Source organism: Parasteatoda tepidariorum, chromosome 3, assembly GCF_982258835.1.
Source record: "Parasteatoda tepidariorum strain Cologne lab strain chromosome 3, Ptep-v5.0, whole genome shotgun sequence".
NCBI classification, from domain to species: domain Eukaryota; kingdom Metazoa; phylum Arthropoda; class Arachnida; order Araneae; family Theridiidae; genus Parasteatoda; species Parasteatoda tepidariorum.
The window spans coordinates 70,195,292-70,216,893 of record NC_141757.1 but is presented as its reverse complement, the minus strand read 5'-3'; the positions used below and the strand labels follow the sequence as shown (position 1 = coordinate 70,216,893).

The 21,602-nt window shown below is 31.2% G+C and overlaps 1 protein-coding gene across 1 annotated transcript; it reads left to right on the top strand.

Moving 5' to 3' along the window:
• The first annotated feature begins 15,412 nt into the window (after positions 1-15,412).
• On the top strand, positions 15,413-21,272 carry LOC107452646 (uncharacterized). The gene is made up of 2 exons (XM_043039293.3): positions 15,413-15,516; positions 19,033-21,272. Exon 2 carries the CDS (start codon positions 19,063-19,065, stop codon positions 20,209-20,211), a length of 1,149 nt encoding a protein of 382 aa, XP_042895227.2. The 5' UTR covers positions 15,413-15,516; positions 19,033-19,062; the 3' UTR covers positions 20,212-21,272.
• The last annotated feature ends 330 nt before the right edge of the window (positions 21,273-21,602 follow it).

Below are 21,602 nucleotides of genomic sequence, written 5' to 3'. Positions count from 1 at the left end.
TGTTAAAATGTCAACTTTTTTATGTCTAGACATTCTAAGTTAAAAAAATGAAATTTTTTTCATCATATAAACTTAGTTTAAAAAATAAATTAAAAATAGTTTTTTTAAAATATTAAAAAAACTGAGAATACAAAAAATTTGTGCATAGAAGAAATAAATGTTTCCTCAGCTGTGTTCCATACAATTTATTTTGTACTTTTTTATTACTTTTAAGGAAAAAAATACCCTTTTTCTGTTAAGCTACATTTTTAATTTCATTATATTAAAATATATAATTTAAATAAATTTTAATTTGTCTATTCAGCTTCACAATCTAAAAAATATAAGAGAATGCAAGTTTTTTAAATGCATTATTTTAACAAATGTTGATCATATTTATATGACATTTAAATCAATGAGCAACAGATTATATGAAATTGTAGCTAAATTGTTCTTTTTTTAAACTTATATCAGGAAATTTTTTGCTATATTTTAATTTTACATTCTGCTGTACTACTACATGGAATGTATATATATATATATATATATATATATATATATATATATATATATATATATATATATATATATATATATATATATATATATATATATATATATATATATATATATATATATATATATATATATATATATATATATATATATATATATATATATATATATATATATATATATACATACATTATAAAATAATGACATTCAAATAATATAAAAATAAAAGTATTTAGGAAAAATGGCTCCGAAACTTTTTACTTAAAATATTAATAAATTGAAATATCGTTATATGATCGTTGTTGCTGTTATCAAAAAATGTATTTGTCACCCATCTGAAGTTCATAAAATAAATACTAAATTTGCATTTGTATCTGTATAACAAAAATGCAAAAACTTTAGTTTATTGGTATTTGAATTTGTTTTCCCTGATAAATTATAACACTTTTTGTAATAGTTACTAGGAAAGAGGGAAGAGTTTAGAAGAATTAAAGTTGTATTTTTCATAATGGGATGCCTGCAAGTGTCCTAGTGTGGGTATCTCGATTCTGTTTGGCTGTTGAAACATGACATTTGTTTACGTTAGCAACTGCTCTTTCCCTTCTATTTCAGGTAAGCCAAGCCCGTCAAGTATCAATTCTCTAAAGTGACGCATTTTATATTCTTTCACAAAGATTTTAATTCTGTCACTATATATATTTCTTACTTATCATAAAGACAGGCAAGAAACCTTGTTGAATAAAAAGAAACTATTCATTGAAGTTACCAAGTTCACAAAACAAAAATATATCATGGTTATAATGAAATACCTAAACAAATAATAAATTTAAGTTAAGTAAAATACGTAGACGAGAAGGAAAAGATATTTTAACAAATTTGATGTGCAATAAGGCGTAGCATTTAATTAACTTTCCGTCAATTAGCATTCTAACTTATGTGGAGACGTTTAGCTCAGCTTCAACGTGCCATCTTGTTTACAAACGATCAGCTGGCACTGAGATCATAGGTCACGTGACTATGTATAAGTGATGGTCTTCTTCTCGAGTTGAAGGTGTCCAATCGTGCTACATAAATAAAGTTAAATACGTGAGAAGAACGCAAATCACGCTTTTAGCTACATGAATTTCTCATCAGAGTGGTCTTGAGTACATTGAACAAACTAATTTTAGTCTTGAACATCGATTAAAAATCATGCAAGCTACCCAGATAACAGTGCAATATTGATTTTAATGTCAACAGCAATCTTTATCGCAGAACCACAACGAGGTTTATTAATGAATAGCAAATAAACCAGCAAACTTGAAACAAGGTTAAATTTAACTATGGTTTACCCACAGCAAAGTTTGCATTATGCTTGAATAGGCAGCTCTCTTACATTGAAATTGAACCCAACTTGACAAAGCAATGCTGAAAAACCTTCTGAAATCAAGACAAGGTTGATAGCTCCATTAATTTATTGCAGAAAATATAAGGTTTCTGCCCCAACCATGTAATTTTAACCATTAATTAAAAAACAAGGTTTATCTCAGATTTTATTATTATCATTGTATCAACGCTTATTTGCAAAGATTAAGATGATTTTTGTAACATTTTAAAAGTCATTGTGGATTAGTGAACTCTTATCATTAATATATGGGGAAAAAAGTTCAAAAACAAGGTTTGCAATAAAAGTTAAGAATATATACTTTTTGTAAAGTTACATGTGTTCCTTTATTCAATTTAAAAACAAAGATTATTGGCATTGTAATATTTCTGCTCAGTAGGAATAAGGATTGGCCAAAGAACCGCTTAGTGTCCATCAAAAGAAACCGCAATTACGACGTTTGTCATAAGGTTGATTAATGTCAAAAATCAACTTATTTAAGAATCTCCCATCGCTCTTCACAGCTGGACTTCTTATCAGATGTTTAAAATTTCTTCTCTTAAAGAAATTCTAAACTGCCATCACTGACCTAGATTTTCGTGAATTCTTTCCCATTTTGGAAACTTAAGTAAAACTCTTTAATGTCTTTCCTAGTATCCAATTTCATCGAATGTTTTGCTAATATATCTATTTTTTTTTAATTTTTAAATCTTGCAATACCAGGTGTTTACCCCACCTCACTTATTCCTTTTGTTCTTTTCTTTGGTTAAGTTATTCAAGCTTGCTCCCTCAACCTTAATTGTCAATCTTTTTTTCCTAGGTGTAATTTACTTTAAATTTTCTTCTTCATCTCTAGGTTTTCTCTTTCACTTTATGTTTTGCCACTTAAAAAGGCTCTCCAGGCTGGAAACGAAACTACTGTTTGTTTCTTTACTCGGTATTATTCGTTTTACGTAATTTAACTTCGATTAGACTATTGGACTTCTTTTAAAATTTCTTTCAATATGGAAATATATAATTATTTTTCTCCACCTACATATTATTTCGCTTAAATATATCACAAGAGGACATTCAACTATGGAAATATACTTCCATCTTATCTCTCTACAGAGAAAAAAAAATTCTTTCTTCAAGAGGAAGAATTTCAATCCTAAAGAAGAAGAAAATATTTTAACTATTATAAACGGCGCATTTTCGAAATCGAAAACCATAACGAAGAAAGAAATTCACTTTTAACAATATTTTATTCCATAATATTTCAGTTGCATCGAAAGAAACCAACAGAGCAAATAACAGTTTGTGTTCATAAAAATAGGCACGTAGGCAACTCCACATAATGGAGGTTATCTTATTTCTTAATAGTCCCCATTCGTGACAACGATACCAAAAATATAGCATTATACTGTCCATAAACAGTCGTCTTTCGAGAAAGCAACCACCGGAAATATACCGTCCAGATCCAAACCAGCAATATTTGCTCCAAACTAACATTTTCTATCGCAGGAAGGAAAATAAGAAACGCAGTAACAACATTTTCTCAAACTTGCCTGTTTGCTCGGTCGAGTCAGCGATAGTAAGTTGTAGGGAAGTGGCAAAAGGTCTTCCTTCCGAAATAATATTTGGAATGCGATTTGTTGCTGTCCTATTGCGGTATCATCCCAAGCGGAATAGAGATATTAGATAGAATCCCAAGTTCCTCACATTTCGTTGTTCGGTGGCCTCAACAACTTCTGAAATATTACGATGTCTACTCTGCAGAGCGTAACATATTTAGTTCTGTCCTAGTTCTTTCTGCGCCCCTGGGATCCTAGAGGAAAATAGAAATACGTTGCTCATTTTGAAAGTAATTTATTTAAAGATTGTTGTTATGGCTTTGTTATTTAATTAGTATTTATCTAAGAAGAAGAATATTTCATTTTTTTTAAATAATGTATGGTGAGAAAGTGTTGGCTGCACACATTTAATTTGCTCTTGCTGTCTGTTTTTGAACATGGGAATACAAAATTTTTGACAAGTACAATGCATAAAACTATTATTATTATTAACTATTAATATTTCTGTTAAGAATTATTGCTTATTTAATAAATATAATTATGAAATATGCTGATAAGAAGTCCAGTCTTAAGGAGAAACACCATGGTAAAATTTCAAAGAGAATCATTTTTTATTTTTACATAATCCAAAAATGAATAAGAATAAGAATAATATCCTGAAAGTACAGATGATACTAACAAAAAAAAAAGAATGATACAGTGTTTTATTTTCTATTGATGCATTCCCGTATGGTTTAAACATGGTATTTCTCTAATGTACGTTAACTGGGTGATTCTTTGGAAACATGAAAATTCGGAACAAAAATTTTTTCAAATTTAAAGTCTTCAAAATAATAAAATTTTTTCTGTATATTTATTTAGTTACATTTATTAATAACTGTCAAACAGCTGTGTAGTGTATTGACATTTGCTCAATTAAAAAAAAAATAGAAATTCACCAAATTTTGAGTGACAGGAAAATGACATATTAGCTTAGAAGTTAAAAAAGCAGTCATTTTAAGCTAATAGTGCTAATAGATGGACTACTAGATGGACCATGAATTCCTCAAAATAATTCTTTTATCCACTGTAGAAAGAATCAAAAATGTTTTTGTTGCTGATATTTACAGAATAAAATTGTGTATCATAGTGTTAATTGTGTATTCAATCATTAAATAAAGAAAAATAACTTTGATTACATTCCAGCATATTACTATCTTATATAAACTTGGTATAAGGTTAATATTTGCTATCTCTCTTTACATTCAACTGGTTGAAAAATTTTCTGGTAACTGTTTCAATGTCCTGTCATTCATAAGCCAGAAAAATGGCAGCCAGGATAATGACAATTTGCCATTATATGGCATTTAACTTTACTTTAATTTAACATTTCGGACTAAGTTGTTTACATTCCACAGAAAACAACAGGATTTCTTGAAATAACTCAGATATAACTGTTCATGTTATCAATAACTGTTCATGTTATCAATGATTTCAAGAAGACAGGAAAATGACAACATAAAAATCTACCCACCTTGAAAAAATTTTTGAAATGGGTTTTGAACCAGAAAGTTGGTACTTTATTCATGCAATAAGACATGTTCAGATAGGATTGTATTCTAATCACTCTATTAACATAAGATATTGATTGCTGGCGCTATCTATTAAGTCATTGAATAAAATTAGCCAGGAAAATGACAGATTTTCCTGTGACAAACAAATTGTTGATAGAAAAAATTATTTTCAACAAAGTTTTTGTAAATAATTTGCATATATTCTAGAAATACTTACAATGGTTGAGATAAAAAAAATTAGATATTGAAAAATTTATGGAAAGCTTTGAAGCTAGTTATTATTGGAAATATTGTTTGTGACATTCCAGGAGAATGACATTTTGAAATTCAATTAAATTTTTTAAATATACAAAACAGTCAATACTAGTACAAGATTATTTTAAATACTAACAGCAATGCTATTTATTAAAATTAAAAAAAAAGTTCTTTTAGTAGTATAGTATTAGATCTTGGAGCAAGAAATTGTAAATTGGCATATTTCGCAACTATACTATAGTTTTATTACCCAACTATAGTTTTTCTATTTCAAAATGAATTTAAAACTTATTAGACAAAACCTTTCATAGAGTTTGAATTACTAATATAGTTTCTCTGGAGCAGCAAAATTGGTTTACTGTGTTTGAAGTTTTTGATTAATTTTATTTGAAAGTTTAGATAAACTTGCAATACAAACATTCTTACTTTCAAAAGAAACGACAGTTTTAAATAAAAATGGTTTGAAAATAGATGTTAAATATTAACTTATCTGCAATTAGGAAAAACATTGTTTTAAAAAAAGCAATTTAATGCTAACGAACGCTTATTTCATCTATATGCGTATCAAAGCAGAAAGTGCAATATAGTTCTTATTCATATACATTTTAACTTATGCTTCTACGACAAAGTTACCTATTATGCATACTGATGCCTATTATGAATTATGCATTAATTATTACGCATTATGCGAATGAGCACTCCTTCATTGGCTGGTTACTAGACGAAAATTCCATGCTCCTAAATAATTGTAAAAGAGTATTAGGAAGAAGTTAATAGCAAAAATAGTTAAGAAAAAGCAATAAGAAGAATAGTTTCAATTAATCCTAGTTATCTTGCAGAGAGGTTTGTTTTTAATGCTTTTTCCCCAAAGAATTTAATTTTTTATTATAAACATTTATTTTTTTAAATTTAAACGCAATTTATCCACTTTCTTACGATTCAATTTTTCGAGAAAATGAAATTCTTCATTCAGAAAGACAATGCTTAAATGACACATTGAGGATGTACTGTTGTAGCACAATGCGTTGAGGACGAAAATTGACAATTTTCGACATACTTCACCTATTACCAATCTAACGGATTAATATTGATCAAACATCTTTTGAAAACTTCACAATGATAATCTCCACTAAATTTGCACATTAATAAATTCTAACCTTTCATTCAGTGATAAGATTAGGCAAGAAATTGCTCACTTTATGCATTGTTACAATATTAGAAACGTTTGTTTTTAGTGGATTTTACTTTTCTATTTATTAGAACACTGAGATGGACTACATAATTTAGAAACTAAGAGACAAGCATGAAATTTTTTGTGTATATTTCTTCATATAAAGAGAAAATGCTCAAATGACCCATTGATGGTGTTTTGTTAAAACACAATGTGTTGAGGTCGAAACTTTGCAATTTTAGCCAAGCTTAATCTAGTACCAAGCTAATGGATAAATATCTAAAAAAAGCACTTTTGAAAACTTCACGATGATAATTCCTATTACATTTGCACATTGATAAATTCAAATGTTAAAATTGGGCACAGAATCGCACATTTCATGCATAAACTTATTTTCATACTTTTTTTTTTAGCCAGGCGCAAGCAAAAAGTCGCCAAAAAATACAGACTTGTGCCAACTTTTCACTAAATTTTTTTTATTTCATTTGTTTTTTTTTAAATACTGAAGAAAATGAATGTTCACAAAAAAATAAATAAAACAAAAAAGTTAAAATAAATATTCGATTTTCTGTGCGCTCGGCTAGCCGAAAAGCAATCCTATCTTTTTTAGGCAAATTACATATTAGAACTCTTAAAACACGTGATCAGGACAAATATTTTAATTAAAAAAGATGCTGAATTATTTTCCTCTATTATACAATTTTTAACTTTTTGATACTTGGTATATTTTAACAACGATTAATGATTTGGTATATTTTAACATAGATTAAAGCCATGCAACCTATTTTAACTAACATATGTAAAAAAGGTATTCGCGAAAAGACTTTAGTATTTAATCATTTTTTGTTTATTTTATTTATTCCCGTTATGGCTCTGACTTTATTTCTTAATGCAGTTGTAAAAATATTATCTAAACCATGGATTACTTTTTTTTCAAAACTTTATTGACTTACAATACAAAGCTTTTATTCTTAATTTAATAGTTGGAAAATGTTATAAAACCCTTTTTATGCGCAACATAAGTAAGTTTAATACTATTTTATGATTTCGTTATCCACTCTAAGCTAGAAATTAATAAACTATTCAAGTGCATCTGATTTCGAAATAATTAACGTAATACAGAGTCATAAATACAGTTTCTAATAAGCATGAAGCCACATTCTGCTATCCATGTTTATCATGCAATAAACATGATATAAATTTATAATGCATTTCCGTTCAATATATGCGTTGAAATTCCTAATAACAGTAAACAATTGGAGAAGCATATTTATGAAAATTACTATGAACTCGAGAGATATTGTTCATACAAAATGTCTGTGATATTTCCTAGCATGTTTCTATTGCTATTAAAGCTCACCAATAGTTGAGTGCCAATAAAGTTGGGTTTGAATTGCTGACTCTATATGAAATGAAAGGCACTGTATTCGATAGTTTTGTAGGGCTTTACATAGTTTGGGATGCTATTTTGGTTATTGATCATAAAATATATACCAAAATATGCTTTAGAATATTTAGATTGATATTTTTACTAACAACGGGATGGGAGTATACTTTAGAATTATGAAGATGAGAAAAACAAAATATCATTAAAACTTAATTTTCTTGGTACAATGAAAGGGCATCTTAAGATACGAGCAGCACAAAATATTTTTGAGAATGCTCAAAAATATGTATACAGAGTAAAAGATATAACCAAACACTATTAAACACTTAGATATTATGATCCTATTTTTCCGTTCTTAGAAGAAATCTTTGATTATGAGGGTCCATCTTAAATATGGTAATTCATAATGCTAATGTTGCTGACCAGGTGGGCTCAGGGTATAGGTGTTTCTTTCTCTCTGTGTTCTATATCATTTCTCTTTTGTGTGTGATTTAATTTTAATTTTATTTTATGACAGCCGTTGAACAGCCGACCCAATTTTTGGGTTTACGACAACTAATGTTCAACGCCGTAGCTTTGTAATTTTGAACCAATCCAGAAGACAAAGAAAATCCTGGATCAGTACCCCCAGAGGTCTTGATCTTTGTGTGTGATTGTGTGAATGTGACCCGCCCTGTAAATTGGTTTGTGGTTGAGTGACGTGAGCAACACTGATCCATTGTCTTGGCTTCGCCACAGGTGCCCACTGGGTAACGAGAAGAGAGTAGCAGCTCTGGCACTCCTGGCCAATGGGACAATGCATCCCAAGTGCCCGCCGTTAAAAAAAATGCTAATGGTTACTTGAGTCACGAAAACGGACACTAAAACGTATTTACATTAAATTAATATGGCGTCAAGGATATCAGTTTTGGTGACCATATATTTCTTTTCTGCATTAGAAACATAATTTCAGATGAGTTTGATAAGAACAATGCATTTTGTGAGAACACGCCTACGCTGCACCGCTTCACTCTTCGCAATCAAGAGCAAGATAATCTGACATAAAGTACAGTTTCAAAAATTTGTTCCATCAAACATCATAATTAGAAAATATGTGTACTAGATTCTGAGAAAGTGTACTATAATAAATTATTTTTGCTTGGCAGGCTAATTTTTTTCCTTCAGAAATCAATTGACTGAACAACTAATGCACATAGTACTTTGTTTGTAAGCACATAATTCAAAAAAAAAATCATTAAGTTACTACATTTGTGGTACTTAATCCAGTTTTTCTGTTTTTGTAGTTGTTGCAAATTCTTCGTGATCCAACAGTACCAGCTAGATCAAATTCATGGGTCAGTGAATCCTGGTGAAATCAAGCACTTAGTGCGATTTCAAGGATAAGACTTTGAAGCGTAATGAATGGTTTGAAGAATAAACACTTTAAATAATTAATATTTACATTTATTTACAATTTATACATAATTCGTTTAGTTTAAATGCGGCATCAAATATTTAAGATGCGAATAAGAAAAGATATAATAATAGAACAACATTAAAAAGCAATTCTAAAAAGTAGGAATTAAAGTTGTAGTTAAAACAAACTTAAAGTTAATAAATAATTATAAAAACAATTAATGCAGAATATGATGTGTGATGTCACGTCGCTTCATTACTCCCCTTCCAGTGAGAACCTCATTCGAACGAATCGAGAAATTTGGGTGGAACTTTAATAGGTCTCCCAACACGTGATGTCTTGTTAAAAAAAGACTTCTTAGGCGGTTCGTCAGAAAATGTAACCCTTTTCTTCTTGATATTTGAAGCAGCAATTTTCGGAAGAACTGAAGGTGTGCCGACTGTAGGCATTGAACAGAAGGAAGAGGCGTTGTTCTTTAAGTCTGCAGACTGTTCTATTAAGCATGGTTTTAAACGATTAATAGAGATATTTCGAGATTTTTCCTTTATTGATAGTGTGTAGTAATCTTTGTTTCTGGAAAGTACTTTAAAAGGTCCTTCATATGGGGGTTGAAGTGGTGGACGAACGGCGTCAGTTCGTACGAATACATGAGAAGTAGTGTTAAGATCTTTCGTCACAAAAATGGGAGATTTTCCATGTCGTGGAGGTGGAGCAGGCCTAACTTGAGAGAAATATTTCCTTAGTTGACCAGCGAAAGTAGAAATGTCAGTAGATGCTTGTGTCTCATGAAGAAAATCACTAGGTAATCTTATATTTGAGCCTTAAACCAATTCCGATGGAGTTGTTTGGAATTCTTCTCTGAAAGTGGAGCGTTGCCCCAGTAGTACAGTAGGTAGAACTTTCGTCCACTGAGGATTATTATGGCACATGATGCTATTTTTCAGAGTTCGATGCCATCGCTCTATAAACCCATTGCAAGCAGGATTGTAAGATGTGGTTCGCCTTCGCTTGATTCCCAAGAGATGGGCAAGTTCGGTGAAAAGAGATGACTCGAACTGACTTCCTTGATCTGTAATTATTATTGACGGTGTTCCAAAGCGAGAAATCCAACCACTATAAATTGCTTCTGCAACGGTGTTAGCTTTAATATCAGGCACCGGTAAGGCTTCTGGCCAGCGAGTAAACCTGTCTATTAAGGTTACACAATATCTTTGTCCTTCGGAAGTTATCAAAGGTCCAATTATGTCCAGATGAATTTCGTCAAATCTTTTTGAGATTGGTACATACTCCCCAACTGGTTTATGCACATGTCGCTGTACCTTGGATCTTTGACAAGAGAGACAGTTTTTAGTGAATTCTTTGACATCTTTTTTCATTGAAGGCCATACGAACTTTTTTGTCTGTAGCTCGAGCACCTGGATCACATAAGTTGTGGATTGACGAAAATATTATTTTTCGAAATGCCTTTGTCACATAAGGTCGTGGTTTTCCTGTAGAAGTATCACAGTATATTTCTTCATCGGTTCCGAAAACGGGTAATTTTTCAAACTTTAGATTAGTATTTGATTTTATGAGATTTTTGAGCTCTTCATCAGTTTCTTGCTCCTTGGCTAGTGCACTAAAATCAATCGTTTCCGGAAGGACAACTTCCTCAACTCTTGATAATGCATCAGCTACTTCATTATCTGCACCAGAAATGTGCTGTATATCAGTTGTAAATTGGCTGATAAAATCTAGATGCCTCATTTGTCGCGGTGATGCTTTATCACCTTTCTGCAGAAATGCGTAAATTAGAGGACGGTGGTCAGTGTAAATGGTAAAATTATGTCCTTCTAAGAAATACTTGAAATGTTTTACAGCAGAATAGGTTGCTAGTAGCTCTCTGTCATAGGTGCTATAGCGTGTTTGAGGGTCTGTCAACTTCTTGGAGAAAAAACTCAGTAGTTCCCAGACACCTGAAATATTTTGTTGCACTACACCACCAATCGCATGATCAGATGCATCGACCATTAAAGCTAATTTCGCTTTCTGATCTGGATGCGCCAATAATGTGGCAGAGCATAGTTCTTTTTTACTATTTTCGAAGGCTTGAATAGTTTCTTCCGTCCAGTTTATTATTGATTTATCATTTTTCTTCTTTCCTTTAAGAAAACAGTTAAGTTAAGCCAATTTCTCAGCAGCATTCGGTATAAATCGATGGTAAAAATTTATAACACCAAGGTAACGACGCAGTTCTTTGATATTATTTGGCCTTTTATATTCAGCAATAATTTTTATCCGGTCATCAGCTGGTTTGAGGCCTTTTTCTGAAATATGATGTCCCAAAAAATTAATGTTTGATTTTAAAAAGGCGCATTTTTCTAAATTGATGACCAAACCAGCTTCTTGAAATCGATGGAACACTTGTCTTAGATGTGAAAGATGTTCGTCTTCGGTTCTGGAAGCCACAAGTACATCATCAAGGTAGGCAAAGCAGAAATCTAATCCGCGAAGTACAGTATGGATGAATCTTTGGAAGGTTTGTGCGGCATTACGTAACCCGAAACTCATTCTTATGAATTCAAAGGAGCCAAGTGGGGTACAGATTGCTGTTTTCTCAACGTCATTGGGTTCGACCGGTATCTGGTGATAAGCTCTGACTAAGTCCACTGTCGAAAATATTTTACAACCGTGTAATTGGTTGTTGAAATCTTGAATATGTGGCAATGTATATCGATCAGATATAGTGACAGCATTTAAATTTCGGTAATCACCGCATGGTCTGTAGCTTCCATTTTTCTTTGGTACCATGTGTAAAGGACTGGCCCAAGCGCTCTTTGATGGCCGACAGATTCCTTGCTCAATCATGTACTCAAATTCTTTTCGTGCATTTTTTAATCTATCGGGTGCCAAACTTCTAGGTTTTGAAAAAACTGGTGGACCAGTTGTTATAATATGATGGCTGACGTCATGTTTGATCTCTTTGACTGTCGAATGTTCTATAGTTATATCTTTGAATTCATTCAACAGTTGGTAAATTCTAGGATCAGTAGTTTTAGACGACACAGTAGTCAAATTAGTTGACGGAACATGGGCAAGTCGACCAAAGGATTTTAAAGATGTAGAAGGATCTATTAATTTTCTTTTTTTTAATATCAACTAAAATACCGTATTCTTTCAGAAAATCAGCACCTATTATTGCTTTCGAAACATCGGCAACAATAAAGGTCCAACAAAATTTTCTTCTTAAGCCCAGATCAAGGAAAAGTCGCTGTGTTCCAAATGTGTGCACTTGCGAAGCGTTAGCAGCATACAAGTAAAATTTCGAATCAGGAGTTTTTTTCTGTTTTGAAGAAACGGGTAAACCAGATACATCAGCTCCAGTATCGATAAGAAAATTTCGTTTACTAGAGTGATCATAAATAAAAAGGCGACTTGAATTCTGGCTACCATCGTCTTGCGCCGCCAACGATGGCCTAATTAGTTTTCCGATTTTTCGAAATCAACAAATGAACAGGGTTTAGTGCATCTGGTTGACTTTTTACCAAAACGACGATGATACCAACAAATACCTTCTCTAGATTTTGATCGGTTCCTATAATTGGAACTTTGGCGATTAAAATGATTTTTATTTCTAGAGGTACTGCGTGATCTTCGCAGCTCACTAACTTCTTTAGAAAGTTCATTAATTTTGTCTAATATTGTTGATAAATTCAGACTTTCTGATTTAGTCGCTTCTGGATTTCTATTGGCAGAAAATTCGCCAACGCACTGGTACCTGCCGCAAGTTTCTAAAATTTTATCGCCTATTTCAGCCAGTTTATCAAGAGCTTCAGTGCTGACAGCTAAAATGGCTTGAACTTGTTGCGGTAATTGTTGTAACAAAAGTGGTTTTAAGACATTGTCATTTAATTTACTCATCGCCAAATTTCGCATTTCGCGTAGTAATAGACTAGGGCGCTTATCGCCAAGGTATATTTCGGAGAAGAGTTTTTTTATTTGAACACTTTCGGAATCACTCAAACGAGCAATAAGTGCTTCCTTTAATGCGGTATATTGATTTTCTTCGGGAGGTGATAAAACTATATCACTTACCGTATTCAAAATGTTCTGTTCCAAGGCAGCAACGGTGATGTTGTACTTTGTAATTTCAGCCGTAACTTGACAATTCTTAAATTGAGCTTCAATGTGCGCAAACCATAATTCTGGAGTTTCATTCCAAAAAGGAGGAGGCTTTACTGAGACGCCTTCAATATATTTAGAAGTACTTGGATTATCGAGCTCTGTATCTCCAGTATTAGGCATAGCTTTTTCGAAGGTTGCAATTGAGTTATCAAAATCACGTCCGAAAGTCACTAGTGAAGCGTAATGAATGGTTTGAAGAATAAACACTTTAAATAATTAATATTTACATTTATTTACAATTTATACATAATTAGTTTAGTTTAAATGCGGCATCAAATATTTAAGATGCGAATAAGAAAAGATATAGTAATAGAACAACATTAAAAAGCAATTCTAAAAAGTAGGAATTAAAGTTGTAGTTAAAACAAACTTAAAGTTAATAAATAATTATAAAAACAATTAATGCAGAATATGATGTGTGATGTCACGTCGCTTCATTACTCCCCTTCCAGTAAGAACCTCATTCGAACGAATCGAGAAATTTGGGTGGAACTTTAATTTTCTTAGGGTTACATTTTCTGACGAACCGCCTAAGAAGTTCTTAGGCGGTTCGTCAGAAAATGTAACCCCTTTCTTCTTGATATTTGAAGCAGCAATTTATAAAAACAATTAATGCAGATTAAACAATAGCAGATTAAGCATTAAACAATAATTATAAAAACAATTAATGCAGAATATGATGTGTGATGTCACGTCGCTTCAACTTAAAGTACTAGGTTCATACTAGCTAGAATGTGAGCGGGAGAGGTCGGATTAAAGAGGCTGTAATTTTTATAGCAGTAGACTTGTTCTCATATTGCCTTATTAGTTCGAACATTAAGTAGCATTTAAATTTCTTCCAAATTGTAGTAATAAATGTCATTTTTGTAATAACTTTTATATTGACGAAGTTTGTTTCAGAATGAAAAGAAAGCGTGCAATAGTCGCCTATAAAGACATAGAGCTCAAGTCAGATCCATTTGTTTCTTTCAACAAGTCAAAAATAGCGACAAAAAGACGAATTAACAAAAACAGCATTACCAGCCATTTTTTTCATATTTTTGGAATGATAACGAAACGAAAGTGAACGATAACATAATATACTTATTCTTATCTAAAAATCTTTCTAGATAATTTATTCAAGTTCAGTTTAGAAATCATCTGTTTACCCATTTCCCCCTCTATTATTTGAATAGTACTCGGTAGTGTTTGTCACAGTAATAGGGAAACGACTTTGGGTGAGAGTGGTACTGCTCATATGCTCCTGACGCTGAGTGCTAAAATTATTCTTAAAAATTATTATTGAAATTATTAATGAAATCTATTAGCTTCATCAAAGAGTTTTATATAATGAATGTAGTTGACATTTTTCGCAATTTTATGTTAACTAGAGCGATCAGTAGCTAATTCTTTCGACTTTCTTCAGCTAGTATGCGTACGCAAAACTAATTTTCAGTTTTTCGATCACCATGCCATCTAATATAGAAATTGCGGAAAAGGTGTCTGCTTTCCGCTTTGGCCCATTTTATCTCGACTCAATATGTTAAAACTGTTTTTAAGGAAATCTTAAGCTTAAAATATTAAGTTTAATAACAGTGGCCTCTGGGAGCAATGAGTTGTTTGTAAATAGTTCAGGATGGGCAGGAACACCAAAACTAACCAGCCAATTTTTTACAACTTGGTTTCCACAATTCGCGATTGCAACGTCTATAGGGGGCGTTGTTGTAAGAGACTGCCTGCGATTTCTATATGAATAGTCACTCAGTTGCTCTGGAGATGTCTTTAATGTACGGTGTAGCATTATAACGTTCCTTCTTTATTGTAGCTTATTAAATTTAAAAAAGAAAAATGTTTTTTCGAGTTCTTCTGCCTTTTCCTTAGGGAAATTTTGCTTCTTATTTGCTGCTAAGAAAATGGCGTCAGACTTTGCCAATCATTATGATGGAACTAAATGCCTGATATTTTCAGGCCTCCGGTAGAGGGCATACTCAAGCGTTGCGATCACGAATATTGAAATGTAGATGCATTTTGTAGAACAAACGTCACAAAAATTATTTCCATTAATTTTTGCTTTCTTTTTTCACGTGATGTTTAAAATAAATTTATCATATCACGAGATGTTTTAATATTTTTGAAATTTCGTTAAAAACATTTGGAAACAAACAATTCTGTTGCTGTTTATCAATTTGATTGTTCTCTAGTAAGTATTAAAAATATTTTGATCGAAAATGCTTCATTTCCTAATATTTTTTGAAAAATAATAATTATATTATTATTATTATTATTATAATTTTATCATTAGTTATAAAAATGAGATTTGTTGTTAGCATTAAAAATTTTTCAACAATTGTTTCGTTACATCCATCCGTTTATTAAAACGTACCAAAATGTTTTATGCAACAGAATATTTGCTTTTAAAATATATTAAAGTAATACATCGAGCCTATATTAGGTTTTAATTGTAAGAAATATAGCTCGAGTTTAAAAGTTAGTGTTTTTAAAATTGTTGTAAAACATTAACAACAAAAAGGATCTCATTAATGCGTTTATTTTAACTTTTTAAATAAAATTCTGGTTAATTATTTAACACTTTTGCTGTTAGTTTAAAGAAACATGTTTGCGCATAATGTTACGCTTTTTGTTTTATTGCTTCTTACTGATAATTATAAATTGTGTGTTAAATAAATGCAGTATTACCTAAGTGAACACTAAATCACACACAACTTTTTTTTAAATGGCCATTTATTTTAAACATAAAGCTTTGTTGTTGCTTTCTCATTTTAAACATTAGGGAAAGATATTTCGTCTATCAAACATACCTGCATAAATTAATATTCTTGTAAGATGAGCGATGCCATAAAAACGTTGCTTTAACATTGTGAGAATTTCTTTTTCCAAGATCTCGTTTGTTACTTCTATAAATCATCGTATTTTTTCCCCATTTTTTATAATGTTGTTACGATTAACCATCATGGGTGTTTATGTTACTAACTAAGTTATGATAAATATTAATGATGAAAAAATTTCGTCGAGCACTTTTGTGAATAATACCAAAGTAGCTACCATACATTTTTTTGAAAACATCTTCTGAGATTCCATGGATATTTTGAAGAACTATCCTTAAATAACCCCAATTTTTTTTTCTTTTTCCTTATTGTTGATTCTTTATGCCATGCTTCAGAGTTACGTAAGGTAATAATTTTCAATCTGAGGCTCCTCTCATTTTTGATGATTTGCAAAAAAGAAAAAAAAAACATTGCATATGTAAATAAACCAAGGACCAATTACATAAAGATAAACAAAACTTGCGGTAACCAGAAGCTGACGTCACGGAAAGCGAAGTCCGCAAATTATATCATGGTAACCAAAAATGGGATATCAGCAAAATTGAACGAAATTTATCGCTAAACCAAGGAGTTCCCGATTCTAAACTGGAGCCCAACATAATATTTGGTTACTCGCAAAAATAATTTTAAAATTTTCTGAAATAACATGCAACTTATTGTTTTTTCTCCGCATTGTGATGATCTGTGGCGCCAGTTTCAATTACCAAGGCGCCAAATGGATTTTAAGCTTGAAAATTAAAAAAAAAAAAAAAACCATCTAGAGCTTTTCTTATGGGGTGGCTACGAGCTACGAGTTATGTACTTTGAATTGTTCCTCTGTGATGTTGGCTTTTAGTTTCTTACTGGAAACTGCACAAAAGTTTTTAAAACTTAGCGATTATGTCGCAATATAGAAATCTTCCCCATTTATTTTTACTATTGGTGAGAAGAAAATTTTCTACGTCACGGGATCCCTTTCGGCTAAAGTTTGGAGTTGGTTATTGTAAAAATGCTAAAGGATCACTACTTTTTCGTGTTTATTTATTTTCGCAAAAATAATTGTTAAATTTGCATGAAAAACAATAAACTAACTCAGAAAAACCATCTCATACCAGTCAAATTCCCCAGAGAGAAGATTTGAAAGTTTTTTTCGAATCATAAGATGAATGAGATCCTTTTAGAAATTGTATTTATGAGTAATTTGAGTAATTATGAGTTGTGAATATTATTTGGAAATAAATTCTTTTTATGTTCTTCATTTTTAGCTTTATTTTTATAGGTCCAATGGTTGTTGTAAAATTATTCATGCAAATAATACACTAAAAGTAGATATATTCCTCTTTTTTTTTACATCTTACATTTATAAACTTTATTTCAAGCTTGAATCATTTAATTTGCGAAAATTTCATTTCATTATTACAGTAATTTTCGACAAAAGGATTTTACTTCAATGGTAATTAACAACATCACAAACAGAGGAAAGTATTCTTCGAACATGTGTTTCATGGGTAGATTAAATATTAAAATAAAGGTTTTTATGTGAAGATTGAATAGCGAGTATAGCCACTTTGAGCATAGGCATACACTAATTTTTCACCGGTAGTTCGTGTCTGGATCCGAATCATGATTGGTAAGCTTTGTTATGCAAATAAAAACTTAAAAGATATTTACTATGTACTTCTTAAGTTTTTGAAAATTATTCTTTTATTCTAATTCATTACACTGTTTTTCAATCTAAGACGATAATTAAAAACCAATTCCTTACTGTCTTAAAAAGTAACTTGATGTGTTGCTAAGTGGAAAATGGCTGGTACCAAAATTTTTTTATATCTAAATTTCGTATCATTGTTTTGCAAACCTTTGTCATTTAAATTTTTTAAAAACTGATAATCTTTATAATGATTTTGCCAACCTGGTGTACGTTTGGCGTAAAAATTCAAATTTCACATTATTTTCTCCAACGTTTGTTTAGGTAAATACTGTTGCAAGAATAAAACAATTCTTAAATAAATACTTTAATGAAAACTTTTGTTGGTTGTAGACTTTTTGGTCATTATCCAAATCGTATTGCATGTGATTTTTTTTAGCAAAAATGATTATAAGAACGCCATTTAAAGAACATGGTAAAAAATGAAAACTATCATTTTAAAAGTTTTTTTTTGCTTGTATTTATCACACATAAATACTTTTCTGGTATGGTTTCGGAGAGAGTATAGCGGTGCAGTACTCCTTCCACAGAAGTATTTTTCAAAAATATTTTTCGAGTAGAGCAATCAAATAGATGTATACTACCTTAATCGTGTTACATAAACAAATATAATTGCTATTTTAATTATATTTTAAAAATATAAATGTGTGTTTGTTAAAGTTAATCGAAAAATAATATAAAAAGGAAGAGTGTCACAAAAATGAGTTTCATGCTGTTTCGAACATGTCTTTATGAAAAGCAATAAAATATCTTATTGGAACAAGAATGAAGTTCAAGAGCCAAAAGCATTCTGTTTAGTCCCCCATTTCTAAACTAGATCCGTGTAACTTAATTTTTACCATTAAAATTTCAAATTAGTTGGTTTTCTTTAAATTTCACAAGTTTACATATTAATAGTCTCGGTGCTGCCATCTAGTGTGGCATAAACTAGACGTCCAAATTAACATGGCCAACGGTATCTCACCCATTGTGGTGGTCCTGAAAGAGTGGATACCACTTCTGACGGACACACTAGGTCTGCTCATCGGGAAGACTGATTGTGCAGCTCATAGGAAACATATTAATATACCTTTACGCCATATTAATTTTACTTTCATTATCGCCTCCATGTTATAATGTTGGGAGATGTTTAGTGCTTAAATGACACTGGCTGAAAATTGAAATGAATTTATTTACTTTTTAGACTCAGAACTGAGAATTGAATTTTTCTGAAATGAAAAGTGAAACATATACATCTGTTTTACCTGTTTTGTATGCTGATACTCAAGGACAACAGGAAACCGATGTTATATCTACATTAGCAAACGCTAATAGCGTTCTTTATCAAGAATCTAGCTGGCCTCAGATTATCTCCTCTGATCCCGAACCCCTTATTCCATGCATTTTATATCAGTGTCCTTTATTTCAAGTGTCATGTGAGCAGATTCAAAGCCTCATCAGTATTTGCCATCCTACAATGACGGTCAATACGTATGAAAATATCAGCTTTGTCGCTGAATATAATCCAAGTGCATTCAGCTTAATGGATTCCCCCATAATGTCTACTTCTGGATTCAGTGAAGGGTGCTTGCAAGAAGTTTATACCAGAGAGGAGATTTCAAGCTCAACCATACAGGAACTGCAGAAGGAAATCACTGATTCATATCCTATAGTAACTAATTATGGTGCTGTGTCAATATTGCTAGGACATCTTGTGAGAGTTGATATATCTCCAGAGAAAGCTATATACATGAGTGTTGCGCCTGTGGAAGGCGTCGTTGCCGTGAGTGCAGATGGAAGCAAGAGTTGCATCATCCATCCAAACGGTAGAGTGTTTCATGATAGAGATGAAGTTCACATGGCGACATTGAACCGAAAAGCCAAGATTTGTAAAAGAGGTGTCGTATTTACTTCTACTGACCACTGTCTATCGTATTTGGTTGATGAATCTGGAACTAAAACAACAGCAGAACGGTTTAGAGATTTAAGTCAAGACTTTAGTTTCCAGGTATTTTACAACGAGAGCCAACTTAATGAATCGATCCAAAAATGCTTTGATATGGTAGATAAAGCTACCCATAAGAAATATAAAAACGGTGATGAGATTTGGATGATCGATGACTATCGAATTAAACAAGATCAGTGGGGAGATGTTAAAATCACCCATGTGAAAGATCCTAGAGTTATCAAAGCTTCGCCAACAAATGGACAGCTGTCAGTAAAAACTAGAATGGCTGATATGAACGTTGGACGCTATCCAAATAATTATTTATTGGTACGTAAAAAATCAAAAGTTGTGTCTGCCAGTGTCAAAGGTTTCAATGCTCAATGTGGAACTCAGCGAGCTGGTTTCAACAGTACTGGAAAAGTAGTACTTCATTAAGTGTAATTTTGAAAGATGTGATATTATGGTAGACTCTTATTTTTGACAAATATATGCTAACTCTGACAAAATGTGCAAAAAAAGCCATCTGAACTTGAAGGAATATTGCATAAAGCAGTTATTTATAATTAGATAAGTTTTTTGTGATTTTGACATCATCAATACTTAATATTGCCAGGCAAAGTTTTAACCACACAATCATAACATTATGCTGCCTGATTTTAGTTAATAATTGAACTTTTCAATTAAATAGTTGTAATGTGACTTGTTTATTGAAAGAGAAATTTTATATTGTCGTAATCAACAACAACCAATTTTTTAATATAATTTAATCGTAAAGATAAACAAAACTGTCAAAATCAGAAGGTTAATATTTATTTGTAAAACGTAGTTAATGTATTTTTACTTCATTGTAAAAGTTTCAAAGAAGAATATGAAATTGAGGTTGTCTTAAACAAAGTTTAATGTAGGAGAAAATGCAGCTAAGGCACTATTATTCCCGAAAAGATATCTTGAAGCGGAAAAAAAAAATATTGTTCTTATAATGGTGATATTGTCCAAAAAGTTCCACAATCAGCTAGTTTTTCTTAATAGGTTTAACTAAACCAGACTAAATGAGGTATTTCAGTGGGAAAATTCGTTTTCTGCTTTTTCCAATCTTTACAACTAACCCCCCAATATTTTATAATAATTTTTGAATTTATTGCTGATTGAGAAAAAAAACCATTTATAGTTTTGAAATAAGAACAAGAGAAAAATATAACTCAAAAGCATTTATCATTTTTTTTCTGCTCAAAAAACATACAGTTATCCCTTGTAAAGTATTTATTGCTGGGTCATGAAGTTTATACAAAAGTGTGAGTTTCATTTCAAGAGTGAAAATATTTATTCTTTTTGAATTACTTTTTTTCTAATTTATGTTTTGTGTTGTTGGAAATATTGTACATCAAGCACCACTTTTTAAAATGTATTACGACACTTATAAATACTACGTGTTTGTGTCTTTTTACTTGATTACCTTTTGTGATATAATTTATGGAAAATAAAGTGCAAACGTTGAATGTAAATTTTTGTCTGTCTATTTGAGTCTTTTTATGTCGCATAAATGATATTAAAATATCACAAATAATATTGAAACATAACAAATAGTAAATTTAAAAAAAAAAAAACTCAAATTCTTTAGAAAAACCAAGCGGAACCTCAACTCTGAAGGCAATCCGGAGTTGCCGATAGGGTTGTTCAATTGCTCAAACAGTTGCTCTAAAGTGGTTACCATTTTTGTTATTTATCTTAACTTTTGGCTCATATTTTTTTTCGTGTGATGCGTTAAATGGAGTGACAAATATTATAAAAGTTATATATGTTTTATGTATAAAAGTACAGTATTTTAT

Coding starts and splice junctions, on each gene's coding strand:
- LOC107452646 (XM_043039293.3), top strand. CDS start 19,063: ATGAAAAGTGAAACATATACATCTGTTTTACCTGTTTTGTATGCTGAT.